General features: G+C 45.7%; 1 protein-coding gene across 1 annotated transcript; it reads right to left on the bottom strand.

Annotated features, from left to right (window-relative positions):
- Window positions 1–920: 920 nt before the first annotated feature.
- Window positions 921–9040, bottom strand: rbm15 (RNA binding motif protein 15). Its single transcript, XM_078241966.1, has 2 exons — window positions 6264–9040; window positions 921–1643 (listed from the first exon to the last, which is right to left on the bottom strand). The coding sequence occupies exons 1-2, from the start codon at window positions 8715–8717 to the stop codon at window positions 1629–1631; spliced, it is 2469 nt and encodes an 822-aa protein (XP_078098092.1). The 5' UTR covers window positions 8718–9040; the 3' UTR covers window positions 921–1628.
- Between the last annotated feature and the right edge of the window lie 13838 nt (window positions 9041–22878).

Below are 22878 nucleotides of genomic sequence, written 5' to 3'. Positions count from 1 at the left end.
GCCTCAGCCTGAAAACACCATACTCAGCAAGATATATGGATTATGTTGGACGCCAAAACATTGACATGCAATTAAAAAAAATATACATTACTAAAAATATCCCTCTGATTGACATCACCATAAAAGAGCTTTACCAGACACAGGAGAGCTAGTAGTGTCTGCAAAGCATAAAAACCACACAAAGCTTCACGTTCACATCTTTCCAGTTTGTGCCAAGGCAATTTAAGACAAAACATAAACCAAAAGGTTAACATCCTAACTCTACAAGATTACTATTGAATATTTTAATCCTATTTTAAAAACCTTACCTTGGTGCAAACACATTAATATTAATCAGTGCAAACACCTTTGTAGACAGCAATCCATAGCATCCAATGGTGATAAAAGTTGTCTTGCAAAAGCTGTAGAGCAGAAGTGTTTTCTCCCTCTCCTTTACAAAGTGTTTAACATAGCAGCTGCGAGGGAAACTCAGACCAGACGTCTTCTGTTAGTTAACAGTGCAAGCTTATCAGCTAGTTACTGGGCAATTCTATTCGGTTTTTAAATATATAAAAAGGTCTCCTAGGTCAAAACACTGGAGTCGAAAGCTCACTGATGAGTTGAGGCAAGACAGGTATAAATAAGTTTGGGTACCTAAGAAAGACATGCACATCCATGGGGTGTGAAACTGTTACAAGCCACAACGGATCCATCAAAAAAGGCACCAGTAACACAGTAAAGGAAGTGTGTTTAAACCAACTGCTAGCCCTGATGACATATCAGGTGTATAGTACCTTTTCTTCCTCTCGAAATTAAGCACTCAAATGGCACGCTTTTAAAGCTCCAGGATATGGGGGCATTGCCTTACAATTCTAGGCAACGTTCGAGGAAAGCTGAATATTTTTACTTTGGGGAAGCACGGAATGCCTTGATTTTTTTGGTTTGGTCATGGGTAGCAAGATCGAGACTTATTTTGAAGGATTCACATTCTTCAAACACTTCACAGATTTGTCAGGTCAAAAATAAATCAAAACTTTTTTTTTTATAACTCTTTCAAGCAATTCTGGATCTTCGATTAGAACAGCATCAAGATGATCAGCCAGCGGTCAATTCTCACATTTCAAGTGGGGAATGTTCCCCCCCATTTCGTTTCTTGCAGGCCACTGTTAAGTTAACGGTGACGCTGATGTTTCCTCCTCAAATATCGGGGCCTTCCGAAACAAAAAGCCTCAAATGTACACAAGGGGGTCATGTTTTTTTGCTTCATTCAAACTTACTCCAACGCAGTTTTTTTCCTCAAAAGAAAACACATTTTATTGATTTTGGTTGACAACATAATCAGCTCAACGCACGTGTCTGTGAAAGCCTGTATTCAGCTGGTTGAGCCCGAATAGCTTTTCCTTTCTCCCCCAGAAATCAGCTATTAACAGCACACAGCAGCAGATCATCTTTCCCCTCAAAACACAGGACCTGGTTCACATTAGAAGATACAGGAACTTTTATATATATTTTTCAAGCTGCCATTCCAGCTCTTTAAAACAAAATAACAGAAATCTTTTCCCCCTGCAACAGGCCATTCTACTTCACACAAACATTGTCTTCGGTTTGTACTAAATCCCAGCAGGAAGTCTCCTCCTCAGCTTTGCCATTCAAATATTCTGCCACTTGGTTTTTGCAGGAAAGAAATATCAAATTAGACACAAAAAATACATGCAACACCAGTTTCTTCTATATAACTAACAAGAATACAGTAATTTTACACATAGCTTCAAAAAAAAATAGTTCTAAGGAAATTCAGTTGGCATGCTACTGAGCAACTGCTTCTTACTAAGGCACCAAGACCTTAGATTTCTAAACAAATTTTTTTGATGTAGAGTTGTCAAAGACATTGTAAAAGCTGATATTTTTCTTCAAGATAAAAGTCCTATGTTAAATAGTCCCTAATCAAGACTATCTGATGCAAGTCTGAAGACTTGCTTGAAGATTAAGATCCTTTACAGTTTTTTTCTTAATCCTCATTTACAATTGATTTCTAACACTCTGGGTCATTTACAGTTTGAAACATTTAAGACCATTTCTTCTTTTGGGATGGGGATACCTGCACCAAAATAATTATATGCCTTGGCTGCCAGGAATGGGAAGAGAACAATACAGACCATAGCATGTTAGAAGCATTATGCATTTTACAGTAATGATGGTGCCTAGAACTTGTCCTCATGATGTGAGCCTATGCAGATCAACAAGTAATTTTTAAAAATGTATAGACTACTAGAACTCCAACCAAGTCAAGAGGACAGCAACACACTGACTAGAAAATAAAATTGGAAGAGTGCCTCTTACAAGTCACAGGTCTGTGTTTCAATACTGCACCCCCAGCATCCGAGAGTCAACAATAAACAGATGTTCAACTATGCAGTGGTTCCAGGTAGAACTGCCTATAATGTTCCCAATCTCAGCAGGAGAAGGGGAAAGAAAAACATATAAAACAAAAGACAAAAATATTGGTTCCAATGACCATTCTCAAGCCTCCATTCAATTGGTGACATTGGCCAAATCTTGGGGATGGACTGTCTGCTGGCCTTTAGAGCCACAGACTGATGAGGAGAGGGGAACAGTTCTGGACTAAACTAGGCAAAAGGAGTAAGGAGACCACCTAAACTTTAAAACTAAACCTATAGCAGGATTCTGATTGTTATTTTGTCTAAGTGCTCCCTTTAATTTCTAAGGAAAGTCACAGTTATTCTACTGAAAACAGAAGTTCTATGGTTAGAGAAAGACTGCTGTTTTAGTGCTATGGGAATGAGAAAGCCAACACCCAAACACACTTTTGCACCTACACGCTCAGAATATTGAAGATAATCTAAATTATAGAATAACTGCAGCTTTTGAACACATAGTTCTTGGGACAACATGCCAACTGTTCAAACGGGTGCTCCAGATTGATGCTTCATACATTTTACACTCCACTCCAGTTGTCTAAAACAAAATTGTGATTAAACCAAAAACATCGGTGCTATTTTTTTTTTAAAGCATACATTTCACAACTTAAAATGTTCAGGACAGTGCACACGGACTTGCTTTAACTGGATTTGCCTCCTTTGCAAAAAGTGTTTTAAAAATCTCCATGCCAATTTAATTAGACCAATACAGGTCAATTGCAATCACCTTCCTGTGTTTTGTGAAACTTTATTTGGCCCAAAATCCAATCAAATGAAAGTACTCATTTTGGTTTTTAGCATGCACGTGTACAAGTGTGCACACATCCAATTTCAGGGGAAAAAAACTTGCTACCCCACCCTCGTGCCAAAATGCGTTCCTGCTATGTAAACATCTGTATTCGTTTGAAGTCATTTACTGCATTGACTTGACATTAGCAAAGGGTAGTTCTAGCGGAATGCAAGTAAAATAATTTGATGGATCAGCACATCCTAATGCCAACAGTGCTGCATTCCAATATGCTGCTGGAAGCCTTTATATAAACAAATGTTTCCCACAAGCATGTATGTGTACGCATCAAGTAATTTTGGAGCATCCTATCTCTAGCTTTCTTCCCTCTTCTTAATGCTCACATACACACAGTTCATTTGACACCATCAGCAACACTTCTAAACCCCCATGCCCTCTTTCCTCACTCCAGTGACTTAGTTTTCCCATTCTGCCACTTATGTCAAGTTATCACAGCCCAATCATCTTCCCACTAGATAACTGCACAGAAATGTGACGGCCTTCACAACACTGATAGCAGTGATTCAAGGGTATAGCCCACCATCGCCACCTTCTCGAACACAAGGTACAGGCAATAAATCCCGACCTGGTTAGTGACACTCATATCATGAGAAGTGATTTTTTTTTTTAAACTGAGGGGACAGTCATTTTTATTTGAGCAGGGGCACAAAAGCCAATTGTCACATTCCAACTGGTGCCTTGGCTAATGAGTTAAGTCACTACAGGCTGCCCTACAACGTGTATTCACTGGGGAGAGCTAGATACTTTCAGTATGCTGGAAAGCAGGCCAGTTTTATCTTTAATACTATGAAACAGTGACACTGAGCATTGCAAACTCCTCCAACAAGAAAAACACTACAGACTACTATTTAACTTTGTTTAAACAAAATACATAACCTTTGCAAGCTAGTACTGATCACCAGTGCCCCAATGTCCCAGATCCAATGGAAAGCTGAAGGCGGGAGAAGTACTTTCATCCGATAGGCAAGCAAAAAAATAAAACAGAGAAAGTTGACAACACACAGCAGGTCAGTCAGCATCTGCAGCAAGACAGAACAGTGACTGTTCTCTTCACAGACAGTGAGTGACCAGCTGAGAGTTTAGGCTTTTCTGGTTTTGTCTTTCAGAGAGTCAGTGTGCATTGCATATTTTTTCCCCCCCACTGAAAGCATCTTTCTTTGTGCCATTTATATAATGCCTGTGTACTTGTTCAAACAGCATCTCCCATTAGTTCAAGATCATTGTAAATCAAATAGTTTCCCAACTTGTATCACATATTGAACAGTTCTTACTTCTGTCTCTGTGACTAGGACCTCACAGAGCTATTTGTTACATTAGGGAAGAAACAACAATGTCAAAGTGTACATTTGGATAATGCCGTATCAAAAACAGGAAATCTGAATCCTGTGTGTAGATTTTACTTGAAAATCTGCCCAAATGATGAACAGTAGTACTTACAGACTGCAGTAAATAGTGCCGTCATAGGACCAGCTCCCTTTTGCTTTTCATTCCCCTCTCCAAAAGACTTAATCTAGTTAAAGGTGTCGCCCCAAATTAAATCTGGCCAGATAATTTTAGAAACACATAGGAGGTTCCAGCTCAGCTGGAAAAAATATATAAAATGTCCGAACATGGCTGCCCACCTCCAGTAACCACTTTCATTGCAAAGGATATTATGCTATTATACAGGATAAATGGTCTTCTATTTGTGATCATTTGATCCACCCTGTTTCCTAAATGCGCTGACACTCGCTGGGCTGGTTCAATGGACCAGTCACTCTGTTGCACCTCAGTTCCAGTGATCACATTTATACGAGTGCCAACAAACTGACTACAAAGGGCCAAATATCCAAATTTGAGCCAGTCTCTGCCGGACTGGGCGGGAAACCTGGGCAATGACCTGGGAGTTTTCTCAAATTGTTGTGCTTTGGTTCATTTTCTTCTTTTCACAACTGACTAGTTAGCCCTCTAAAGAACAAGTACAGAGACACATTTTAAAACATTCACACAAGTCCTTTTCAACTCCAGATTCTTGACATATATAATTAAACCGTTGGCTTTTTTTTTCATGGCATAAAAATTGACTTTACTGTCCCGATCACTGGTTCTAAAAGCTTAAGCCATTTTCTTTAGGTATGTTAAAGATTAAATCAACCAAATTTGTAGATTTTGGACTGAAATCCAAGTAATTAAAAAGGTTTTCTGAACCATCAGGCAGGAAAGACAAAGTATTACCTTACTCTGCTTCAACTTAGTTTGAATATTACTGGTGCCTAAAAGATAATAAGTGCAAAACAGAACAGCCTACAACTCTTTACAGCACATTATATAAAACAGCTTTCAAGGTGTCTACTCTCCTGTATCAGTTGCCATATTTACAAAACTAGAAAACAACTGGATTTTCAACAGTTGCTTTTCCCTTCAACAATAACATTAAAGGAGAATTACCCTTCGGACTCTGTTTCCAATAGTGAATCCTACTTGAAGAAATAATCAACTACTGGCCTCTAGCACCGGCAGGTAGGCGCTACCTTAATGCAGGAAGCATTCAAGCTCTGTACAGTTCATGGTTTATAATCAGGTGACAGTGCTGGTGTATTGAAATGTAGTACGGAATAGTTTGTGAAAAACAGAGTAAAGAAGCATCCAGAAGTGGTGATTTCAAGAGTGTTTTTTTTAAAACTGAGGACGTGGAGACAAGGATAAAGAAAGGGAAATCAAATTTTTAAAAATGTGGGCCACCCAGCCCAAAAAATGTTAATAACTACATACCCAGTTTAGCATTATTGTGACTGAATTAGGCATTAGGCAGGGCACTAGTTTCATAAGACAACAATAATACTTTCTATTAATTGGTAGATGATCTACTTTTACTAGAAGCAAGGCTCCCAGCTCAGTCTTGTTGGTGTTTGTGTAAATAAAAACCTAGGGCTCCCAGAACTTGATGCGATTAAAGTGTCAGACAGTTTGGTGAACTTTGCCCTTTTTGCATTCCGTACACATCACAATACACAGCGGTAGCACAACAAACACTTTCAATTCTAAGCTGTACCACGTACAATTATTATAACTAGACAGTCTTCTTCAGATTTGGCCAGGGCTCGAGCAGAGGTTTGCAGATACTGTTGAGAAAAATCACATGGGGGGAAAGCATGAAGCACACCAGTGTGGTCCTTCTCTTTGCTTCCTCCAACAGGCAGGCTTATGACACCAGCAGCCTGCTTTTGTTTTAGATAGGACACCAAGTTTCTCAGTGGTCTTTGTGGTGAAGTGGCTTGCTCTACAGAAGAGGGCATCCCTTCCGCATTTTCCACGTTGTTCAATGCTGGTACGGCCAACAGGACACAATATCCATTAGTGCCTGATGCCTTGATGCGTCTTGTTACCTCATCCAATTTCGGCTGATCCAGTCGTAAGCGCTGAGTGATTTTTAATTGTGCGACTTTTCCACCAGTTGAAACATCCACTAATAGGTTGGCTGCAACACTGAGATCACCCTCGAGGAAGTGCATGTTCGTGGAGAAAGAACTATTCTTTAGAACCAGCATACCATGCCACGCTACATTCAACTTGCGTTCATATTCCCGGAAGCTGTCAGATGTTTTGACATTGCCCAACTCGGATTTAGATTTGCTCCTCATGGGACTTGCGCATTCTGTAGTTCTGTGTTTGCGGTCTTTATCCTTTTCATTTAAGTTTATAATTTTGACCTCATGTTTGCCACAGGGAACTTTCTCTGTGCTGTTACACGGATCCCGACCTGGTGAATACCGTTCATTCTTCGCATCACGGTCTGAGTCACTGTGTCGTCCACCATCACGGCTGCTATTACCCGGGCTGCGATCAGGCGAAATACAACGCCGCTTTCTGGAGCGGTCATTACTGGGTGAACAATCAGTGGGGCGTGTTTCTAGAGGGCCTCTCCTTTTTCTCCTTTGGTCCCAATTTTGTAAAATATGGTCACGTCCACGTTCAAGAGACCAGCTATCCCGGACTTCACGATCAAGATGGTCAAATGGTTCATGGCTATTCCGGTTTCTTTCCCGGACAGAAAGGACATGCCAGTCATTGCCTGGAAAAAGGTCCCTCTCTCTGTAATGCATTGGAGGAGAATTCCTTTCTCTGCCCCTCAGGCATTCCGCACCACGAGGAAGAAGGCCGTCTCCAATCAAATCAAAATGAGGCAGAGGCAAGGCTTGTAGAAATTGTTGAGGGTATCGATGTTCGGTATCCGCAAAATCAACTCTGAGCCGCCGATCTGGTCCACCCAAAGGAAAGCCACGCATCTGAGTACAAGCAGCTTGTGCAGCATCCAAGCTTTCATATTGAATATAAGCCCAATTGTCTCCCTTTCTGTAGTCAATAGATCTTATGGTCCCAAAGCGATCAAACTCCCGTGCAAGACCAGCTACAGGAACCCAGGCACCCAATCCCCCAACCCACAATCGAGTGGTGGGGGTTGCTTTTCCGTACCCAATCTTGATAGGATTTCGCCCGATCACTTTTCCTGACATTGCAATCTTTGCTCTGTGGGCCATGTCCAAGTTTTCAAATTTCAGGAAGCCATATGAATTCCCTTGCCCACGTGGTGGCCGTTTGATATCGACCTCTAAAATTACTCCAAACCTTTCAAATGCAAGCAAAAGATCATTTTGTGAAACGGAAGGGTCCAAGTTACCAATAAACAACGTCCTATTAGCTCTTTTATCATCTTCCGGCAAGATCTCATCCTCCCTGAATGTGGTTCTGTCGAGTGTGTAAGCAGCTCGTGCCCGGCCTTCATAAAATGCATAATCCCGCTCTCTTTCCAAATCTCTCTGGGGAGGTGGTGGTGGTGGTGGAGGAGGTGGTAACTGACGCCCCAAAGAACTGCGCTGCTGAGTCCGGTGTTCTCTGTATCCAAGTCCTGCAGGAGACAGAGATCTCTGCCTATGACGGTTGCCTTGAACATTTGGGGCGGAATACCCATCCAGCTCAGGGGAGTAGCTTCTTCCTTTCGGAGGAGGATAAACCGTTTCAATTTTCAGAGGTCGATCGTGCAGCACCAGCCTGCCCTTGGCATGCCTGGCAGCTTTGGCATCCTCAGAATGTCTGAAATTCACCAGAGCCACTCTTTCATCCCCATCCCTGGAAATCTTCACGCTAACATCCCCAAACTTCTTAAACTCGTGGAAGAGCCCATCCTCAATGGCACCATCACTCAGCTGGGAACCCAAATTGCTGATCTTCAGGGTTTTGTATTCACCAGGCTGTCTCTCAGCCCTACTTGTCCTTGAAGCAGAAGAAAGACTCAAGTTATTAGCAGTCCGGTTGGGAGGGTAAACATCATAGTCCCTGTTGTTGGTCCTCTTGCCGCTGACATTACGAGCCCTTTTGGCATTGCCATGGTTCTTGTTGTTCCTGTTGATGCTGTTGTGGTTATTCCCCATTTTCCTGGGTTGTTGGTGATGGCCGCCTCGTCTTTCCTCCCCGCGCTTTCCGCCAGCTTTGGGCGACACGTCTTTCTCCTTCATGTTCTCGCACTGCCGCAATGATTAACGCAGGTGGTGTTGGAAGGTTCGGACCAAGTTTCTTGTGGGATTTTGTGTGGATCGAGAAGCCGGGCGGATTGCGCGGATTGCTGCCCGCCGCCGCTCCTTCACTGCCGCTCCTTCATTTCGCTTCCCCTCCGGGAGAGAATCGGAACAATCGGCGCTGTTTAATCGATACTTTACCTCAGCGATTGCGGAGCTTGGCCGATTGAGCCGCTGCTCGGGCGCTTCCGAGTGGATTTTCCCCCCCGTAGATTCTCACCGAGGCCCAAAACCCTCCCGCTTCATCGCCGCCATTTTGTATCAAGCTCCGCCCCGCCACCTCGCGCTGATTGGTCAGGAGCTCTGGGTGCTGGGCTCTGATTGGCCGGGAGCTCCGGGTTCTGGCTCTGATTGGTCAGATGTTTAGGGTGTTGGGCTCTGATTGGCGGACAGCTCTAGGTGCCGGGCTGTGATTGGCCGGGTGCTCTGTGTGCCGGGCTGTGATTGGCCGGGAGCTCCGTGTGCCGGGCTGTGATTGGCCGGGAGCTCCGTGTGCCGGGCTGTGATTGGCCGGGAGCTCAGGGTGCCGGGCTCTGATTGGCCGGGAGCTCAGGGTGCCGGGCTCTGATTGGCCGGGAGCTCGGGGTGTCGGGCTCTGATTGGCCGGGAGCTCGGGGTGCCGGGCTCTGATTGGCCGGGAGCTCGGGGTGCCGGGCTCTGATTGGCCGGGAGCTCGGAGTGCCAGGCGTGATTGGCTGGGGGAGCTGTCAGTCAGCGGGCAGCTCGCGGAGGCTAGGATTCTCTCGGAGGCGCAGGCTGTCGGTTGGAGCTTCGCCGCTTTCCTCATTTTAACCCGACCGCCGGCCGCGGGTGAGGACTTCTGACAGGATTTCATATGTTTTTAAGCTGCTTTTCGCTGCTCTCGGCCAATCGCCTGGCGGGGTTTTAGTGCAGCTTTTATTGTGGTTGCAATGTCAGCAGTCTGACTGAAAGAATGGAGAATCACACAAAATGCAGCGCGATTCAAGCCAGACACCGCGCCCACCCCCACTGCTGCACCCCCATTGGCTACGACACGCTCACTGGCTACACTCCCATTGGCTATTGGACACGTCGATCAGAAAGAAACGCCCACAGCCCTACGTCATCAGTGAGCCAGGCCATTCAGCCCATCGTGTCTGTGCCAGTATTCAGCACTACTCCCCAATCCTCTGCTCAGTCCTTCATAAACCTCCATACTTCCCACTCCAAACATTTATTTGTTCCCCAGAAGATGTTTTGATGAAAAGTTATATTGAACTCAAAATTGAGTTTGTGTCTTTATATGCCCTGTTTGTGAACACGACTCCCACTTACCTGATGAAGGGACAGCGCTCCAAAAACTAGTGGTTTGTGCTACCAAATAAACCTGTTGAACTTTAACCTGGCGTTGTGAGACTTCTTACTGTGTTTGACCCAGTCCAACGCCAGCATCTCCACATCGAAGTGTACTAACAGGGATTTAAGGAATGCAGCAATTGCTTCACTATTTTGAAAGCTTCCTCCTGGGAAGTGTTTCCAGACAAATAATAGCATTGTTTAGCAGAATATGCAAGGGACCAGTACCATTGATAAGTTTGGTAAAGAATGTCCATAGTAGTTTACCATCCCAAAAACAAGTTCACTTGAGTTTGTGGGGGCAGGTGCCTCCTTTATCACCTTGACCTTGTCTTCCATGGGCAGTAATCCTGGTGGTGCATCTACACGTTGCTCCAGGTAGGCCACCTGAGTGTCTTGAAAGGTTCACTTCTCTTTCTTGAAGCAAACGCCAACCTCCTGAACTCTCTTTAGCATCTTCTAAGTTAACTAGATGCTCGGCCGCTGTCGATCCAGTTATAAGCATATCACCAAGGTATACTACAACCCGGTAGCCCTTGTAGCAGACTGTCAATTACCCTTTGAAATATTACACATGCAAAGATATGTCAGTAGGCAGGTGCGAGTACTGGAATTGGCCTTTATGTGTCATATCTAGCTTTGTGTAAGATTGACCTCCTGCCAGCATTCTCAGGATTGGATATCTATCCAGCTTGGTGGTCTGTTTACCTACTAGGTTATAATCGCCACAGATGGGGATGGTGATGTCTGGTTTCAGTACTGGGACTATAGGTGCTGTCCATTCCGAAAACTGAACTGGATGGACAATGCCAAGTTCTTCCAACCTGGTTAACTCAGCATTCACTTTCTCTCTAAGACATATGGTGTGGGATTCGCCCAAAAAAATTCTAAGTGTCAAATTCACGTAAAAACTGGAGTAAATCACGCTGTTTTTTCAGCAGGAGTTTAAAAAAGAATCTCCCACACTTTGTACACTGCAGAGTGCCTCAGCGTGAATCACGTTAAAATTCAGTGGGCGGGGCCCATTCCCGCTGGAGAGGCCAGCAGCTTTGCGTTGAGCGGGACACTGCGTGTGTGCTGATCTGTCAGCATTGAGATCGGCGTTTGCACAGTGGCCCCTGTCTGCCGGCCTCCCGATTGCTGGCCAACCCCATGACCCTGCATTGCCAGCCGTGCGACCCCACCGAGGCCTGATTGCTGGCCTCACAAACATGCCCGGGCCAGCCTCGACCACCTGCCCCACCCCCGCCGGCCCACCTCAATCTGCCCCCCCCATTGCCAGCAGTCCCAATGCCAACCACCCCCTATAGTCCCGACCCCTCCCCACCTCAAACCTGGATGGCCAGCCCCGACTGCCGCCATCCCTCCCTCCCCCACCAATCCAGACTGGCAGCGAGGACCCACCACCTCCACCGATCACCACCCCAGAGGTCCCGCTTCCCATTAGGCCCTGCCCCCTTGGCACTGCCCCATGCCTTGTGGGCACTTCCTTGGTGCCAGGACCAAAGGGGCACCACGGCGCCCGACCCTCTGATTCCCCGCCCTTCCATGGGAGAGGGATGTGTTGACTGGGAGTGTCTCGGACGGGAGTGTTGAACCGTTGGAGAAAATCTCCATTACAAGGGAGGAAGTGTTAGGTTTTTTAGGGAATATAAAGACTGACAAATCCCCAGGGCCTGATGGAATCTATCCAAGGCTGCTCAGGGAGACGGGAGATGAAATCGCTGGGCCTCTGATGCAAATCTTTGTCTCGTCACTGGACACAGGTGAGGTCCCAGAGGATTGGAGGATAGCTAATGTGGTCCCGTTATTTAAGAAGGGTAGGAAGGATAACCCGGGAAATTATGGGCCGGTGAGCTTGACGTCCGTGGTAGGGAAGTTGTTGGAGAGGATTCTTAGAGATAGGATTTTTGCACATTTAGAAAGGAATAAACTCATTAACGATAGTCAGCATGGTTTTGTGAGAGGGAGGTCATGCCTCACTAACCTGGTGGAGTTTTTTGAAGAAGTGACCAGAATGGCTGACGAGGGAAGGACCGTGGATGTCATCTATATGGACTTTAGTAAAGTGTTTGACAAAGTCCCTCATGGTAGGTTGGTGCAAAAGGTTGGATCTCATGGGATAAAGGGGGAGGTGGCTAGATGGGTGGAGAACTGGCTTGGTCACAGAAGACAGAGGGTGGTAGTGGAAGGGTCTTTTTCCGGCTGGATGCCTGTGACTAGTGGTGTTCCGCAGGGCTCTGTATTGGGACCTCTGCTGTTTGTGATTTATATAAACGATCTGGAAGAAGGTGTAACTGGGGTGATCAGTAAGTTTGCAGACGACACAAAAATGGCTGGACTTGCGGATAGTGAGGAACATTGTCAGAGGCTACAGAAGGATATAGATAGGCTGGAAATTTGGGCAAAGAAATGGCAGATGGAGTTCAATCCAGATAAATGCGAAGTGATGCATTTTGGTAGAACTAACGTAGGGGGGGAGCTATACGATAAATGGCAGAACCATAAAGGGTGTAGATTCGCAGAGGGACCTGGGTGTGCAAGTCCACAGATCCTTGAAGGTGATGTCACAGGTGGGGAAGGTAGTGAATAAGGCATATGGCATGCTTGCCTTTATAGGACGGGGCATAGAGTATAAAAGTTGGGGTCTGATGTTGCAGTTGTATAGAACGTTGGTTCGGCCGCATTTGGAATACTGTACCCAGTTCTGGTCGCCACACTACCAGAAGGACGTGGAGGCTTTAGAGAGAGTGCAGAGGAGGTTTACCAGGATGTTGCCTGGTATGGAAGGGCTTAGTTATGAGGAGAGATTGGGTAAACTGGGGTTGTTCTCACTGGAAAGACGGAGGATGAGTGGTGACCTAATAGAGGTGTATAAAATTATGAAAGGCGTAGATAGGGTGAACGGTGGGAAGCTTTTTCCCAGGTCGGTGGTGACGTTCACGAGGGGTCATAGGTTCAAGATGAGGGGGGGAGGTTTAACACGGATATCAGAAGGACGTATTTTACACAGAGGGTGGTGGGGGCCTGGAATGCACTGCCGGGCAATGTGGTGGAGGCGGACACACTGGGAACGTTTAAGACTTATCTAGATAGCCACATGAACGGAGTGGGAATGGAGGGATACAAAAGAATGGTCTAGTTTGGAGGGCCGAAGGGCCTGTTCCTCTGCTGTATTGTTCTTTGTTCCCTCCAGTGGGGTTGGGCTGCCAGTGAGTGGGGGGGGGGGCTACTGTAAATCCCACTGGAGTGGACCACTCCTGGCGGGGTGGGGGGGGGGGGGGGGGGGGAGAGGCTAACGGGCCTGGAAATTTCAGCGGGCCCGCTAATGATATTCAAAATAGATTTAAATGAGAGGCTGCATAGATTAGGCAGCGGGGCGGAGCTGACAGTGCTGGAAATCTGGCGCTGGGAGACGCGCGGAGGCCGGGATGACCAGCGCGATCGTGCGAATTGGCTGCCCCAAGAGTCTCCCAGCCGCTGCGCTAAAGAAGCAGCACGGCGGGACTGGAGAATCGCCCCCATGGTATTGGTCTTGCCCAATAGAATTAGGGAGTCACCTCTGGGTCAACATAAATCTTAGCTTGCAGCCTTTGATTTTGCCTAATTCACCACAGAAGGTGCTCTTGTATTTTTGTTATCAGTTTGGGAGCAACCCTTCCCACACTTGAAAATTCTCAGCTAAATTCAACTTGATTTACTTCAGCCAGTCGCGGCTGAGAAGACTTGGTCCTTCGCCCGCTATGGTTATTGTTGGGAGCTGGGTAAACTGTTGTCCATCGCTTACAGGTTCCATTGTGATGCCTTTTATTTTATTACTTCTCCCATATAAGTCTGCAGCTCGGCAGAGGTGCTCTTCAAGTTCAATGATTGGAATTCGTCTCCGAGGTACTGAAATGTAAGTTCGCCGCCCATCACAGTGGCTCCATTTACCCAGTGGGTTACAGTCATAGGATCTATCTTGCCTGTTTTTAGCTTGAACAGAGAGTGAATCACTGGTGCTAGGTTCTTCCACATTGTACACTTGTAACATCTTGGTTGATCGATTACTCGGCTGCCTTGACTTTGCTCTGAACTGTTTCATCAAGTGTCCTCTTTTGTGACAATAAAAACACTCAGCCTCGTTAAACCAACATGATTCTGGAGTGTGTTTACCTCAACATTGGTAACATTCCCCTTTAGGCGTTACTGACAGATTGCCAATTCTGTACCTTTTTGTTTTGTTGGTGGCTGAAATTGTTTCCCGTGTCACGGCAGCTTTGGCAATTTTGGCGCCGTAGCTGGCTGCAAGTTCCTGCCTGAACTGGTGAATGAATGGTAATTCTGCCACAGCCAGTCTTCCAACACTAAAACCCTTTAATGGTAACACAAGAAAGAGCCGCACCCGCAGCTTACAGCACGCAAGTCAATACCCGGGGATCTACAGGATACTGGTCTGGGTTGAAGCAATGGGTTTTAACCCCCCACCCTGCTGCTCACTTCCCATTGGGCGAGCCTCCGCTCATTCAGTAAGGGAGTTCGTACACTACAATCCCCACAGGGAGATCTACTGACGATCCCCTGTGCCCTTCACGTCCATCATAACATCCCTCCCCCTTTAGGCCTGTTTCTCCCCCAGTACCTCCGCTGCGAGAAGCTCCTTTCTGTCACTTGGGGGTCGGACTGTTGAAGGTAGGGCTGGATCTGGGAGTGTGAACCAAATGAGGGACTATCCTTCTCATTACTTGCAAGTATTTTTTCATAAATTAATATTTTGGAATGTATTATAAAGTAATTTAATACATGACATTTTTTATTCATTTGTGAGACATGGGTGTCGCTGGCTGGCCAGCAACTATCGCCCATCCCTAGTTGCCCGAGCACAGTTGAGAGTCAATCACATTGCTGTGGCTCTGGAGTCACATGTGGGCCAGACCGGGTAATGACGGCAGATTTCCTTCCCTAAAGGACGTTAGTGAACCACATGAGTTTTTCCAACAATCGACAATGGTTTCATGGTCATCAGTAGATTTTTAATTCTAGATATTATTGAATTCAAACTTGCTATGGTGGGATTTAAACCCGAGTCCCCAGAACATTAGCTGAGTTTCTGAATTAATAGTCTAGCAGAAAAGATTTACCAGGATGTTGCCTGGTATGGAGGGCAGCAGCTATGAGGAGAGGTTGGAGAATCTTGGTTTGTTCTCACTGGAACAATGGAGGTTGAGAGGTGACCTGATAGAAGTCTACAGGATTATGGGAGGCATGGACTGAGTGAATAGTCAGAAGCTTTTTCCCAGGGTGGAACAGTCAATTACTAGGGGGCATAGGTTTAAGGTGCGAGGGGCAAGGTTTAAAGGAGATGTACGAGGTAGATGTTTTACACAGAGGGTGGTGGATGCCTGGAACTCGTTGCCGGGGGAGGTAGTGAAAGCAGATACGATAGTGACCTTTAAGGGGCGTCTTGACAAATACATGAATAGGATGGGAATAGAGGGATATGGTGCCTGGAAGGGTCGGGGGTTTTAGTTAAGTCGGGCAGTATGGTCGGTGCAGGCTTGGAGGGCCGAAGAGCCTGATCCTGTGCTGTAATTTTCTTTGTTCTTTGATAATACCACTAGGCCATCGTTTCCCCATTAAATCAACAGCTTCATTGTCATTGTATCATGTGCCTAGCATAGTGATGGAACTCAATGGACATTGTTATGCCTTAAAATAGCAATTTGTTATTCCTAAGGATACCTGGTTTTAAAGAGTTTCACATGGCAAATCAATGCAATATAACTGCATGGTACATGGTGCATGATTCGCAATGGACGCAGGATGGAAGGTTGGTCTCTGTGTTTGCTTCAGCACAAGAAGTGTAGGAACCCAGAGGCACCCAATAACATTTAACAGCCTCCTCACCCACAGTGGGGCAGCACGTGGACTGAACACTAAGATATATATTGGAACTTCTCATCATACACGCTCCCCAGTGGAATTTAGTTATGATTCAAGAAAGAGATAGAGAATCTGGTGAACTGGTGTGATGACAATAATCTCTCCCTCAATGTCAACAAAACGAAGGAGAGAGTCATCGACTTCAGGAAGCAGAGTGGAGGACATACCCGTCTACATCAACGGGGATGAAGTGGAAATGAAAGCTTCAGATTTCTAGGCCTTCAAATCACCAACAACCTATCCTGGTCCCTCCACGCCAACGCCATAGGTAAGAAAGAGCACCAACTCCACTACTTTCTCGGGAGCCTAAGGAAATTTGGCATGTCCGCTACGGCTCTCATCAACCTTTACAGATGCAGCATAGAAAGCATTCTTTCTGGTTGTATCTCAGTTTGGTATGGCTCCTGCTCTGCCCAAGACTGCAAGAAACTACAAAGGGTTGTGAATGTAGCCCAATCCATCACGCAAACCATCCATCCCATCCAAACCATCCCATCCATTGACACTGTCTACACTTCCTGCTGCCTCGGAAAAGTAGCCAGCATAATTAAGGACCCCACGCACCCCGGACATTCTCTCTTCCACCGGGATACAAAAGTCTGAGGTCATGTATGAACTGACTGAAGAACAGCTTCTTCCCTGCTGCCATCAGACTTTTGAATGGACCTACCTTATATTAAGCTGATCTTTTTCTACACCCTAGCTATGACTGTAACACTACATACATTCTGCATCCTCTCCTTTTCTTCTCCCCTATGTACTCTATGAACTGTATGCTTTGTCTGTATAGCACGTAAGAAACAATACTTTTCATTGTATACCAATACATGGGACAATAATTAAATATGTACCACATTCTTTTAACTTTGTACAGAGTTTTCTAGTGACGGTGCAGAATAAGGTGCCAATAAATCAAGGGACAAGTGCCCATGGTCATTGAGTTGATGTAGTGATGAAACTGAGCCGTGATTAAGACTAAAGCCAGCACCCAGCACAGATACTGAAAAGTCAGTGTTACAAAGAACAAAGAAAAGTACAGCACAGGAATAAGCCCTTCGGCCGTCCAAGCCTGTGCCGATCATGATGCCCTAACAACTAAAAATAATCTTCTGCCTTACTCAATCCATATCCCCCTATTCCTTCCATATTCATGTACCCATCCAGAATGCCTCTTAAGTGTCGCTAATGTGCCTGCTTCCACCACCTCCTCTGGCAGCGGGTTCCAGGCACCCACCACTCTCTGCGTGAAAAATTTCCCCTGCACATCTCCCTTAAACTTTCCCCCTCCCACCTTGAACCTGTGCCCTTTGTAATTGACACTTCCACCCTGGGGAAAAACCTCTGACTATCCACCCTGCCTATGCCTCTTATAATTTTGTAGACATCTATCAGGTCTTTCCTCAGTCTCCGTCTTTCCAGTGAAAACAATCTTAGTTTATTCAACTCCTCCTCATAGTGAATGCCCTCGAGACCAGGCAACATTCTGGTGAACCTTCTTTGCACTCTCTCGAAAGCTCCCACATCCTTCTGGTTGTGTGGTGACCAGAACTGCACACAATACTCCAAATGCAGTCTAACACAAGGTTTTATATAGCTGCAACATGATTTCCCAACTCTTGTACTCAATGCCCTGGCTGATGAAGGCAAGCATGCCATATGCCTTCTTAATCACCTTGGCCACCTGTGTTGCCACTTTTAGGGAACTGTGGACCTGCACGCCCAGATCCCTCTGTATGTTAATGTTCCTAAGGGTTCTGCCATTTACAGTATAATTCACACCTAAATTTGATCCTCCAAAATGTATCACATCACATTTGTCCGGATTAAAATCCATCTGACATTTCTGTGCCCAAGTCTCCAATCTATCTATATCTTGTATCCTCTGACAATCCTCAGCATTTTCAGCAACTCCACCAATCTTTGTGTCGTCTGCAAACTTATTAATCAGACCACCCGCATTTTCCTCCAGATCATTTATATATACTACAAACAACAGAGGCCCCAGCACTGATCCCTGCGGAACACCACTAGCTACAGATCTCCATTCAGAAAAACACCCTTCCAACGCTACTCTCTGTTTTCTATGACCAAGCCGGTTCCGTGTCCATAGAGCCAGCCAATCCCGAATCCCATGTGATTTTAATCTTTGTACCAGTCTGCCATGTGGAACCTTGTCAAACACTTTACTGAAGTCCATATAAACTACATCCGCAGCCCTTCCCTCATTAATTATATTGCCAGTGAGAGACAAAAGTCATAGATTCATACAGCACAGAAACCAGCCCTTCGGCCCACTCTGTCTATGCCAACCATCAGGTGCCAATCTATAATAATCCCATTTACCAGGACTTGGACCTTAGCCTGCTATGTCTTGGTGATTTAAGTGCTCATGAAGGAAGTGTATTTATACAGTACCTTCAACATCCTCAGGACATCACCAGTTGCTGCAAAGCCAATGGCATACTCATGAAGTTAATCAATTTCCAACAGCATCAGCTTACATTAAGATAGCGGGCGAGATTTTATGGCCTCACTTGACCCGAGACCGGAAAATCCTGTCCGAGGTCAACGGACATTTCCATTGTCCGCCCCTCGCTGGCTCCAATTCCATGGCAGGCGGGGAGTAGAATTCCGGTAAGCAACTTGAATTGAGTAAAAGATCTCAAGCTGTTTCACAGGATCATTATTGAGCAAAGAAAACTGTGAACTACATAAGGGAAGAGGAAGACAGAAGATTGGCTTTACCGACTGGTCGGTTTTACGCAGCACCCTTAAAGGGTAGAAAGATTCACAAAGGGAATTCCAGTGTTTCGAGCCCAGGCAGCTAAAGGCACAGCCACCAGTGGGTCTTCCTGAACCTCGTGTGATTGTGCAAAGGGAAACTAATAGCAACAGGTAGCAATGAATTTCTGACAATCCTTTCGGTGGAAAAGTCTCTAAACACACCTTGATTTGCTGTCAGTTTGTTAAAGGCAAAATGAAGAAAGTGTTTGCAAACAATGTGCCAGTGAACTGCTTCATTCCATCCGTGCTCTGGGACTGACGGGCATTGCTGATGCATCATGAAGTGGCCTAGAATGAATCAAAGGTTTAGGCCTGTGGTCTGGCAGTGCCACTCCTGTGGTGGGGGTGGTTTGCAGATCAGATTACATCTGTTGGCACAGTCCCATCACAGCTACAGAGAGCGAAACACTGAGAGCTGAGGTAAGTGTGGGAGTTTAGGGAAGTGTGGGGGGGGGGGGGGGGGGAGGGGGTTGCTGTGTCTTGTGTCCCTTACTATGGCCACAGGTACAATGGGGGCAGGAGTCGACCAGACGTTGCAGCTCAGAAAGTGATGTGGGACAACCGGAAGCAGCTGATTGGTGAGTAAGTCCTGGTGTGAAGGAGCACCGAGCAGTTCCTGCTGACATCATAGCTTCAGGAAGTGAGAAGGGCTCCAGATTGGTGGTCAGCTGGCAATTACTGGTTAACCCTTTCTTACCCTTACAGATTCAGAGCGGATTTTGATTTTTGCTCGTGGGATACAGTCTATGGAGTTCAGTGAGAAATGAGCTCAAAGTAGAAATTCGCAACAAAGTGAAAAATTAACAAAGTATAACTAAGTAAATAAAGTAGAGATGCAGGGCCAGGTGATGTGTTGTAGCTGAATGATGTGGGAGCTGGTGGACCCCATTGTGATTCCTAATGACCACATCTGTGGCAAGCGTTGGTTGCTTGAGGAACTTTGGCTCAGAGTTGATGAGTTGGAGTCTGAGCTTCGAACACTGTGACACATCAGGGAGAGGGAGAATTACCTGGACGCTGTGTTTCAGGAGGCCTAGAATAACAACATCAAATTCAGCCAGTGGTCAGGGACAGGAGAGTGTGCCTGCGAGCAAGGCAGGGTGAAGGATCCAGAAGGTAGTGTTAAAGGAACCTCAGTCCTTGAGCTTACCTAACAGGTTTGAGATACTTGCTTCCTGTGTGGACGAGAGCGGGGCCTGTAGGGAGGATGAGAAAACTGACCATAGCACCATGGTTCAAAGAGCCATTCGAGAGGGGGGGAAAAAGAGAAATGTGGCTGTAATTGGGGATAGTATAGTCAGGGGAATAGACGCTGTTCTCTGTGGCCAGGATCGAGCATCCCGAAGGCTGTGTTACCTGCCAGGTGCCTGGGTTCAGGACATCTCATCTGGGCTGCAGAGGAATTTGGAGTGGGAGGGGAATGATCCAGTTGTCGTGGTCCATGTGGGTACTAACGAAATAGGTAGAACAAGGAAGGAGGTTCTGCTGAGGGAATATGAGCAGCAAGGGACTAAATTAAAAAGCAGAACCACAAAGGTAATAACCTCTGGATTATTACCGGAGCCATGAGCTAATAGGCACAGGATCAATAAGACTAAAGAGATAAACGCGTGAAGATTGGGTGAAGGTTCTTGGGTGAAGGCAGAAGGCACAGAGTGGGGATAAAGGAGTCCTTTTCAGGATGGCAGCCAGTGACTAGTGAAGTTCCACAGGGGTCAGTGTTGGGACCACAACTTTCACTTTATACATCAATGATCTAGATGAAGAAACTGAGGGCATTGTGGCTAAGTTTGCGGATGATACAAAGATAGGTGGAGGGACAGATATTGAGGAGGTGGGGAGACTGCAGAAGGACTTGGAAAGGTTAGGAGAGTGGGCAAAGAAGTGGCAGATAGATTACAATGTGGGAAAGTGTGAGGTTATGCACTTTGAAAGGAGGAATGGAGGAGTAGACTATTTTCTAAATGTGGAGAGAATTTAGAAAGTGGAAGCACAAAGGGATTTGGGAGTCATTGTTCAGGATTCTCTTAAGGTTAACTTGCAGTTTGAGTCGGTCGTTAGGAAGGCAAATGCAATGTTAGCATTCATGTCGAGAAGGCTAGAATACAAAAGCAGGGATGTACTGCTGAGGCTTTAAAAGGCTCTAGTTAGACCACATTTGGAATATTGTGAACAATTTTGGGCCCCGTATCGAAGGAAGGATGTGCTGGCCTTGGAGAAGGTCCATAGGAGGTTCACGAGAAATTCTCTGGGGATGAAAGGCTTGATGTGTGAGGAGCATTTGAGGACTCTGAGTCTGTATTCAGTGAAGTTTAGAAGGATAAGGGGGGATCTCATTAAAACTTACAGAATACTGGATAGAGTGGACGTGGAGAGGATGTTTCCATTAGGAGGAGAGACTCGGATCTGAGGGCACAGCCTCAGATAAAGGAACGACCTTTTAGAACTGAGATGAGGAGGAATTTCTTGAGCCAGAGGATGGTAAATCTATGGAATTCATTACCACACAAGGCTGTGAAGGCCGGGTCATTGAGTGTATTTAGTAGATAGATAGATCTTGATTGTTAAAGGTTCAAAGGTTATGGGGAAAAGGCAGGAGAATGGGGATGAGAATCATATCAGCCATGATCGAATGACGGAGAAGACTCGAGGGGCCGAATAGCCTATTTCTGCTCCTATATCTTATAGAAGTGAACATAAGAACTAGGAGCAGGAGTGGCCATTCTGCCCACAAGCTGCTTTGCCATTTGATAATATCATGCCTGATAACTCCACGGTTCTCTCTGGCCCCTATGGGCCTTGACTCCTTTTCGAACTTACAGAAGGACTGAAGGGTGCTCAGAGCTCCCCAGGTAGATTATCTGAGTCTCCACTCAGCTACATCAGAAAAGCCACTTTGTCACTGAGGTCTTATCTCTGTCCTTTTGGTCCCTGGGTAGGGGGCACAGGTGGGGATGGGGAGGAGAGTTGTGGCTGCCAGACAAAGTGCAGTCCACGAAGCCGTGTTATGATCCTAGGCCAGACCCCCAGGGTTTTGGTGTGACCTGGTGAAGGACCAATAACATTTTGTTTGAAGCAGAAAAAGTTTGAGATTCAAGGCACTTGCTAAGAGAATGAAGCCGCAAGATTTTCATGGGTTCTGAACAAACACAAAGAAACTTTACAACACAAGGTCAAAAATGTTTATCTCTAACATTCAGGGTAAATATAAGGTACATGTGAATTAATAGGCAAAATGTGGTTGAACAGGTCACATTGCACAATAAATGATAGATGCAACCAAGACAGAGACCATGGATTACTCAACAACCCTCCCCAAGGTCTAGCCCACAGAAAGATGAAAGATGGTCTGCAAAAGATGGCTTTGGATTGGGGGAAGGCAGATTTTATTAAAATAAGGCAGAATCTGGTCAATGTTGACTGGGAACAGCAGTGGGGGCATTGCGAACAGGATTAGGGAGAATGCTAAGATATTTTATAAATACATTGAAGGGAAGAGGTTAACCAGGGAAAAATTAGGGCCCATTAGAGACCAAGGGGACAATCTGTGTGTGAAGTCGCCGGATATTGGAAGGATGTTGAATTAAACTTCTCTTCGGCCTTCACTCAGGAAAAGGAGAACATAGATACAGAATTCAGGAAAAGGGACTGTGAGGAGCTTGCACAGTTTGATATAAGAAATTAGGAGGCATTGAAAGCTCTGATGGGCTTAAAATTGACAAATCCCCAGGCCCGGATGAATTGCATCCCAGTTCGCTGTAGGAGGTGAGGCAGGAAATTACAGGGGCTCTGACAATTCCTCTCTGGTCACGTGAGAAGTAGTCTAACAACACCAGGTTAAAGTCCAACAGGTTCATTTGGTAGCAAAAGCCACTAGCTTTCGGAACAGGCTGTTCCTTCGTCAGATGGGTGGGAGTTCTGATCACAAACAGGGCACAAAGACACAAACTCAATTTACATGAATAATGATTGGAATGTGAGTCTTTACAGCTAATCAAGTCTTAAAGGTACAGACAATGTGATTGGAGGGAGCATTAAGCACAGGTTAAAGAGATGTGTATTGTCTCCAGACAGGACA

This window comes from Mustelus asterias, chromosome 25 (assembly GCF_964213995.1).
Source record: "Mustelus asterias chromosome 25, sMusAst1.hap1.1, whole genome shotgun sequence".
In the NCBI taxonomy this organism is placed as follows: Eukaryota; Metazoa; Chordata; class Chondrichthyes; order Carcharhiniformes; family Triakidae; genus Mustelus; species Mustelus asterias.
Note: the sequence above shows the minus strand (reverse complement) of the source record. Positions and strands in the feature narration are given on the sequence as shown.

Bases quoted from the DNA above. Each gene is read 5' to 3' on its own strand.
- rbm15 (XM_078241966.1), bottom strand. From the start codon at position 8,717: ATGAAGGAGAAAGACGTGTCGCCCAAAGCTGGCGGAAAGCGCGGGGAG.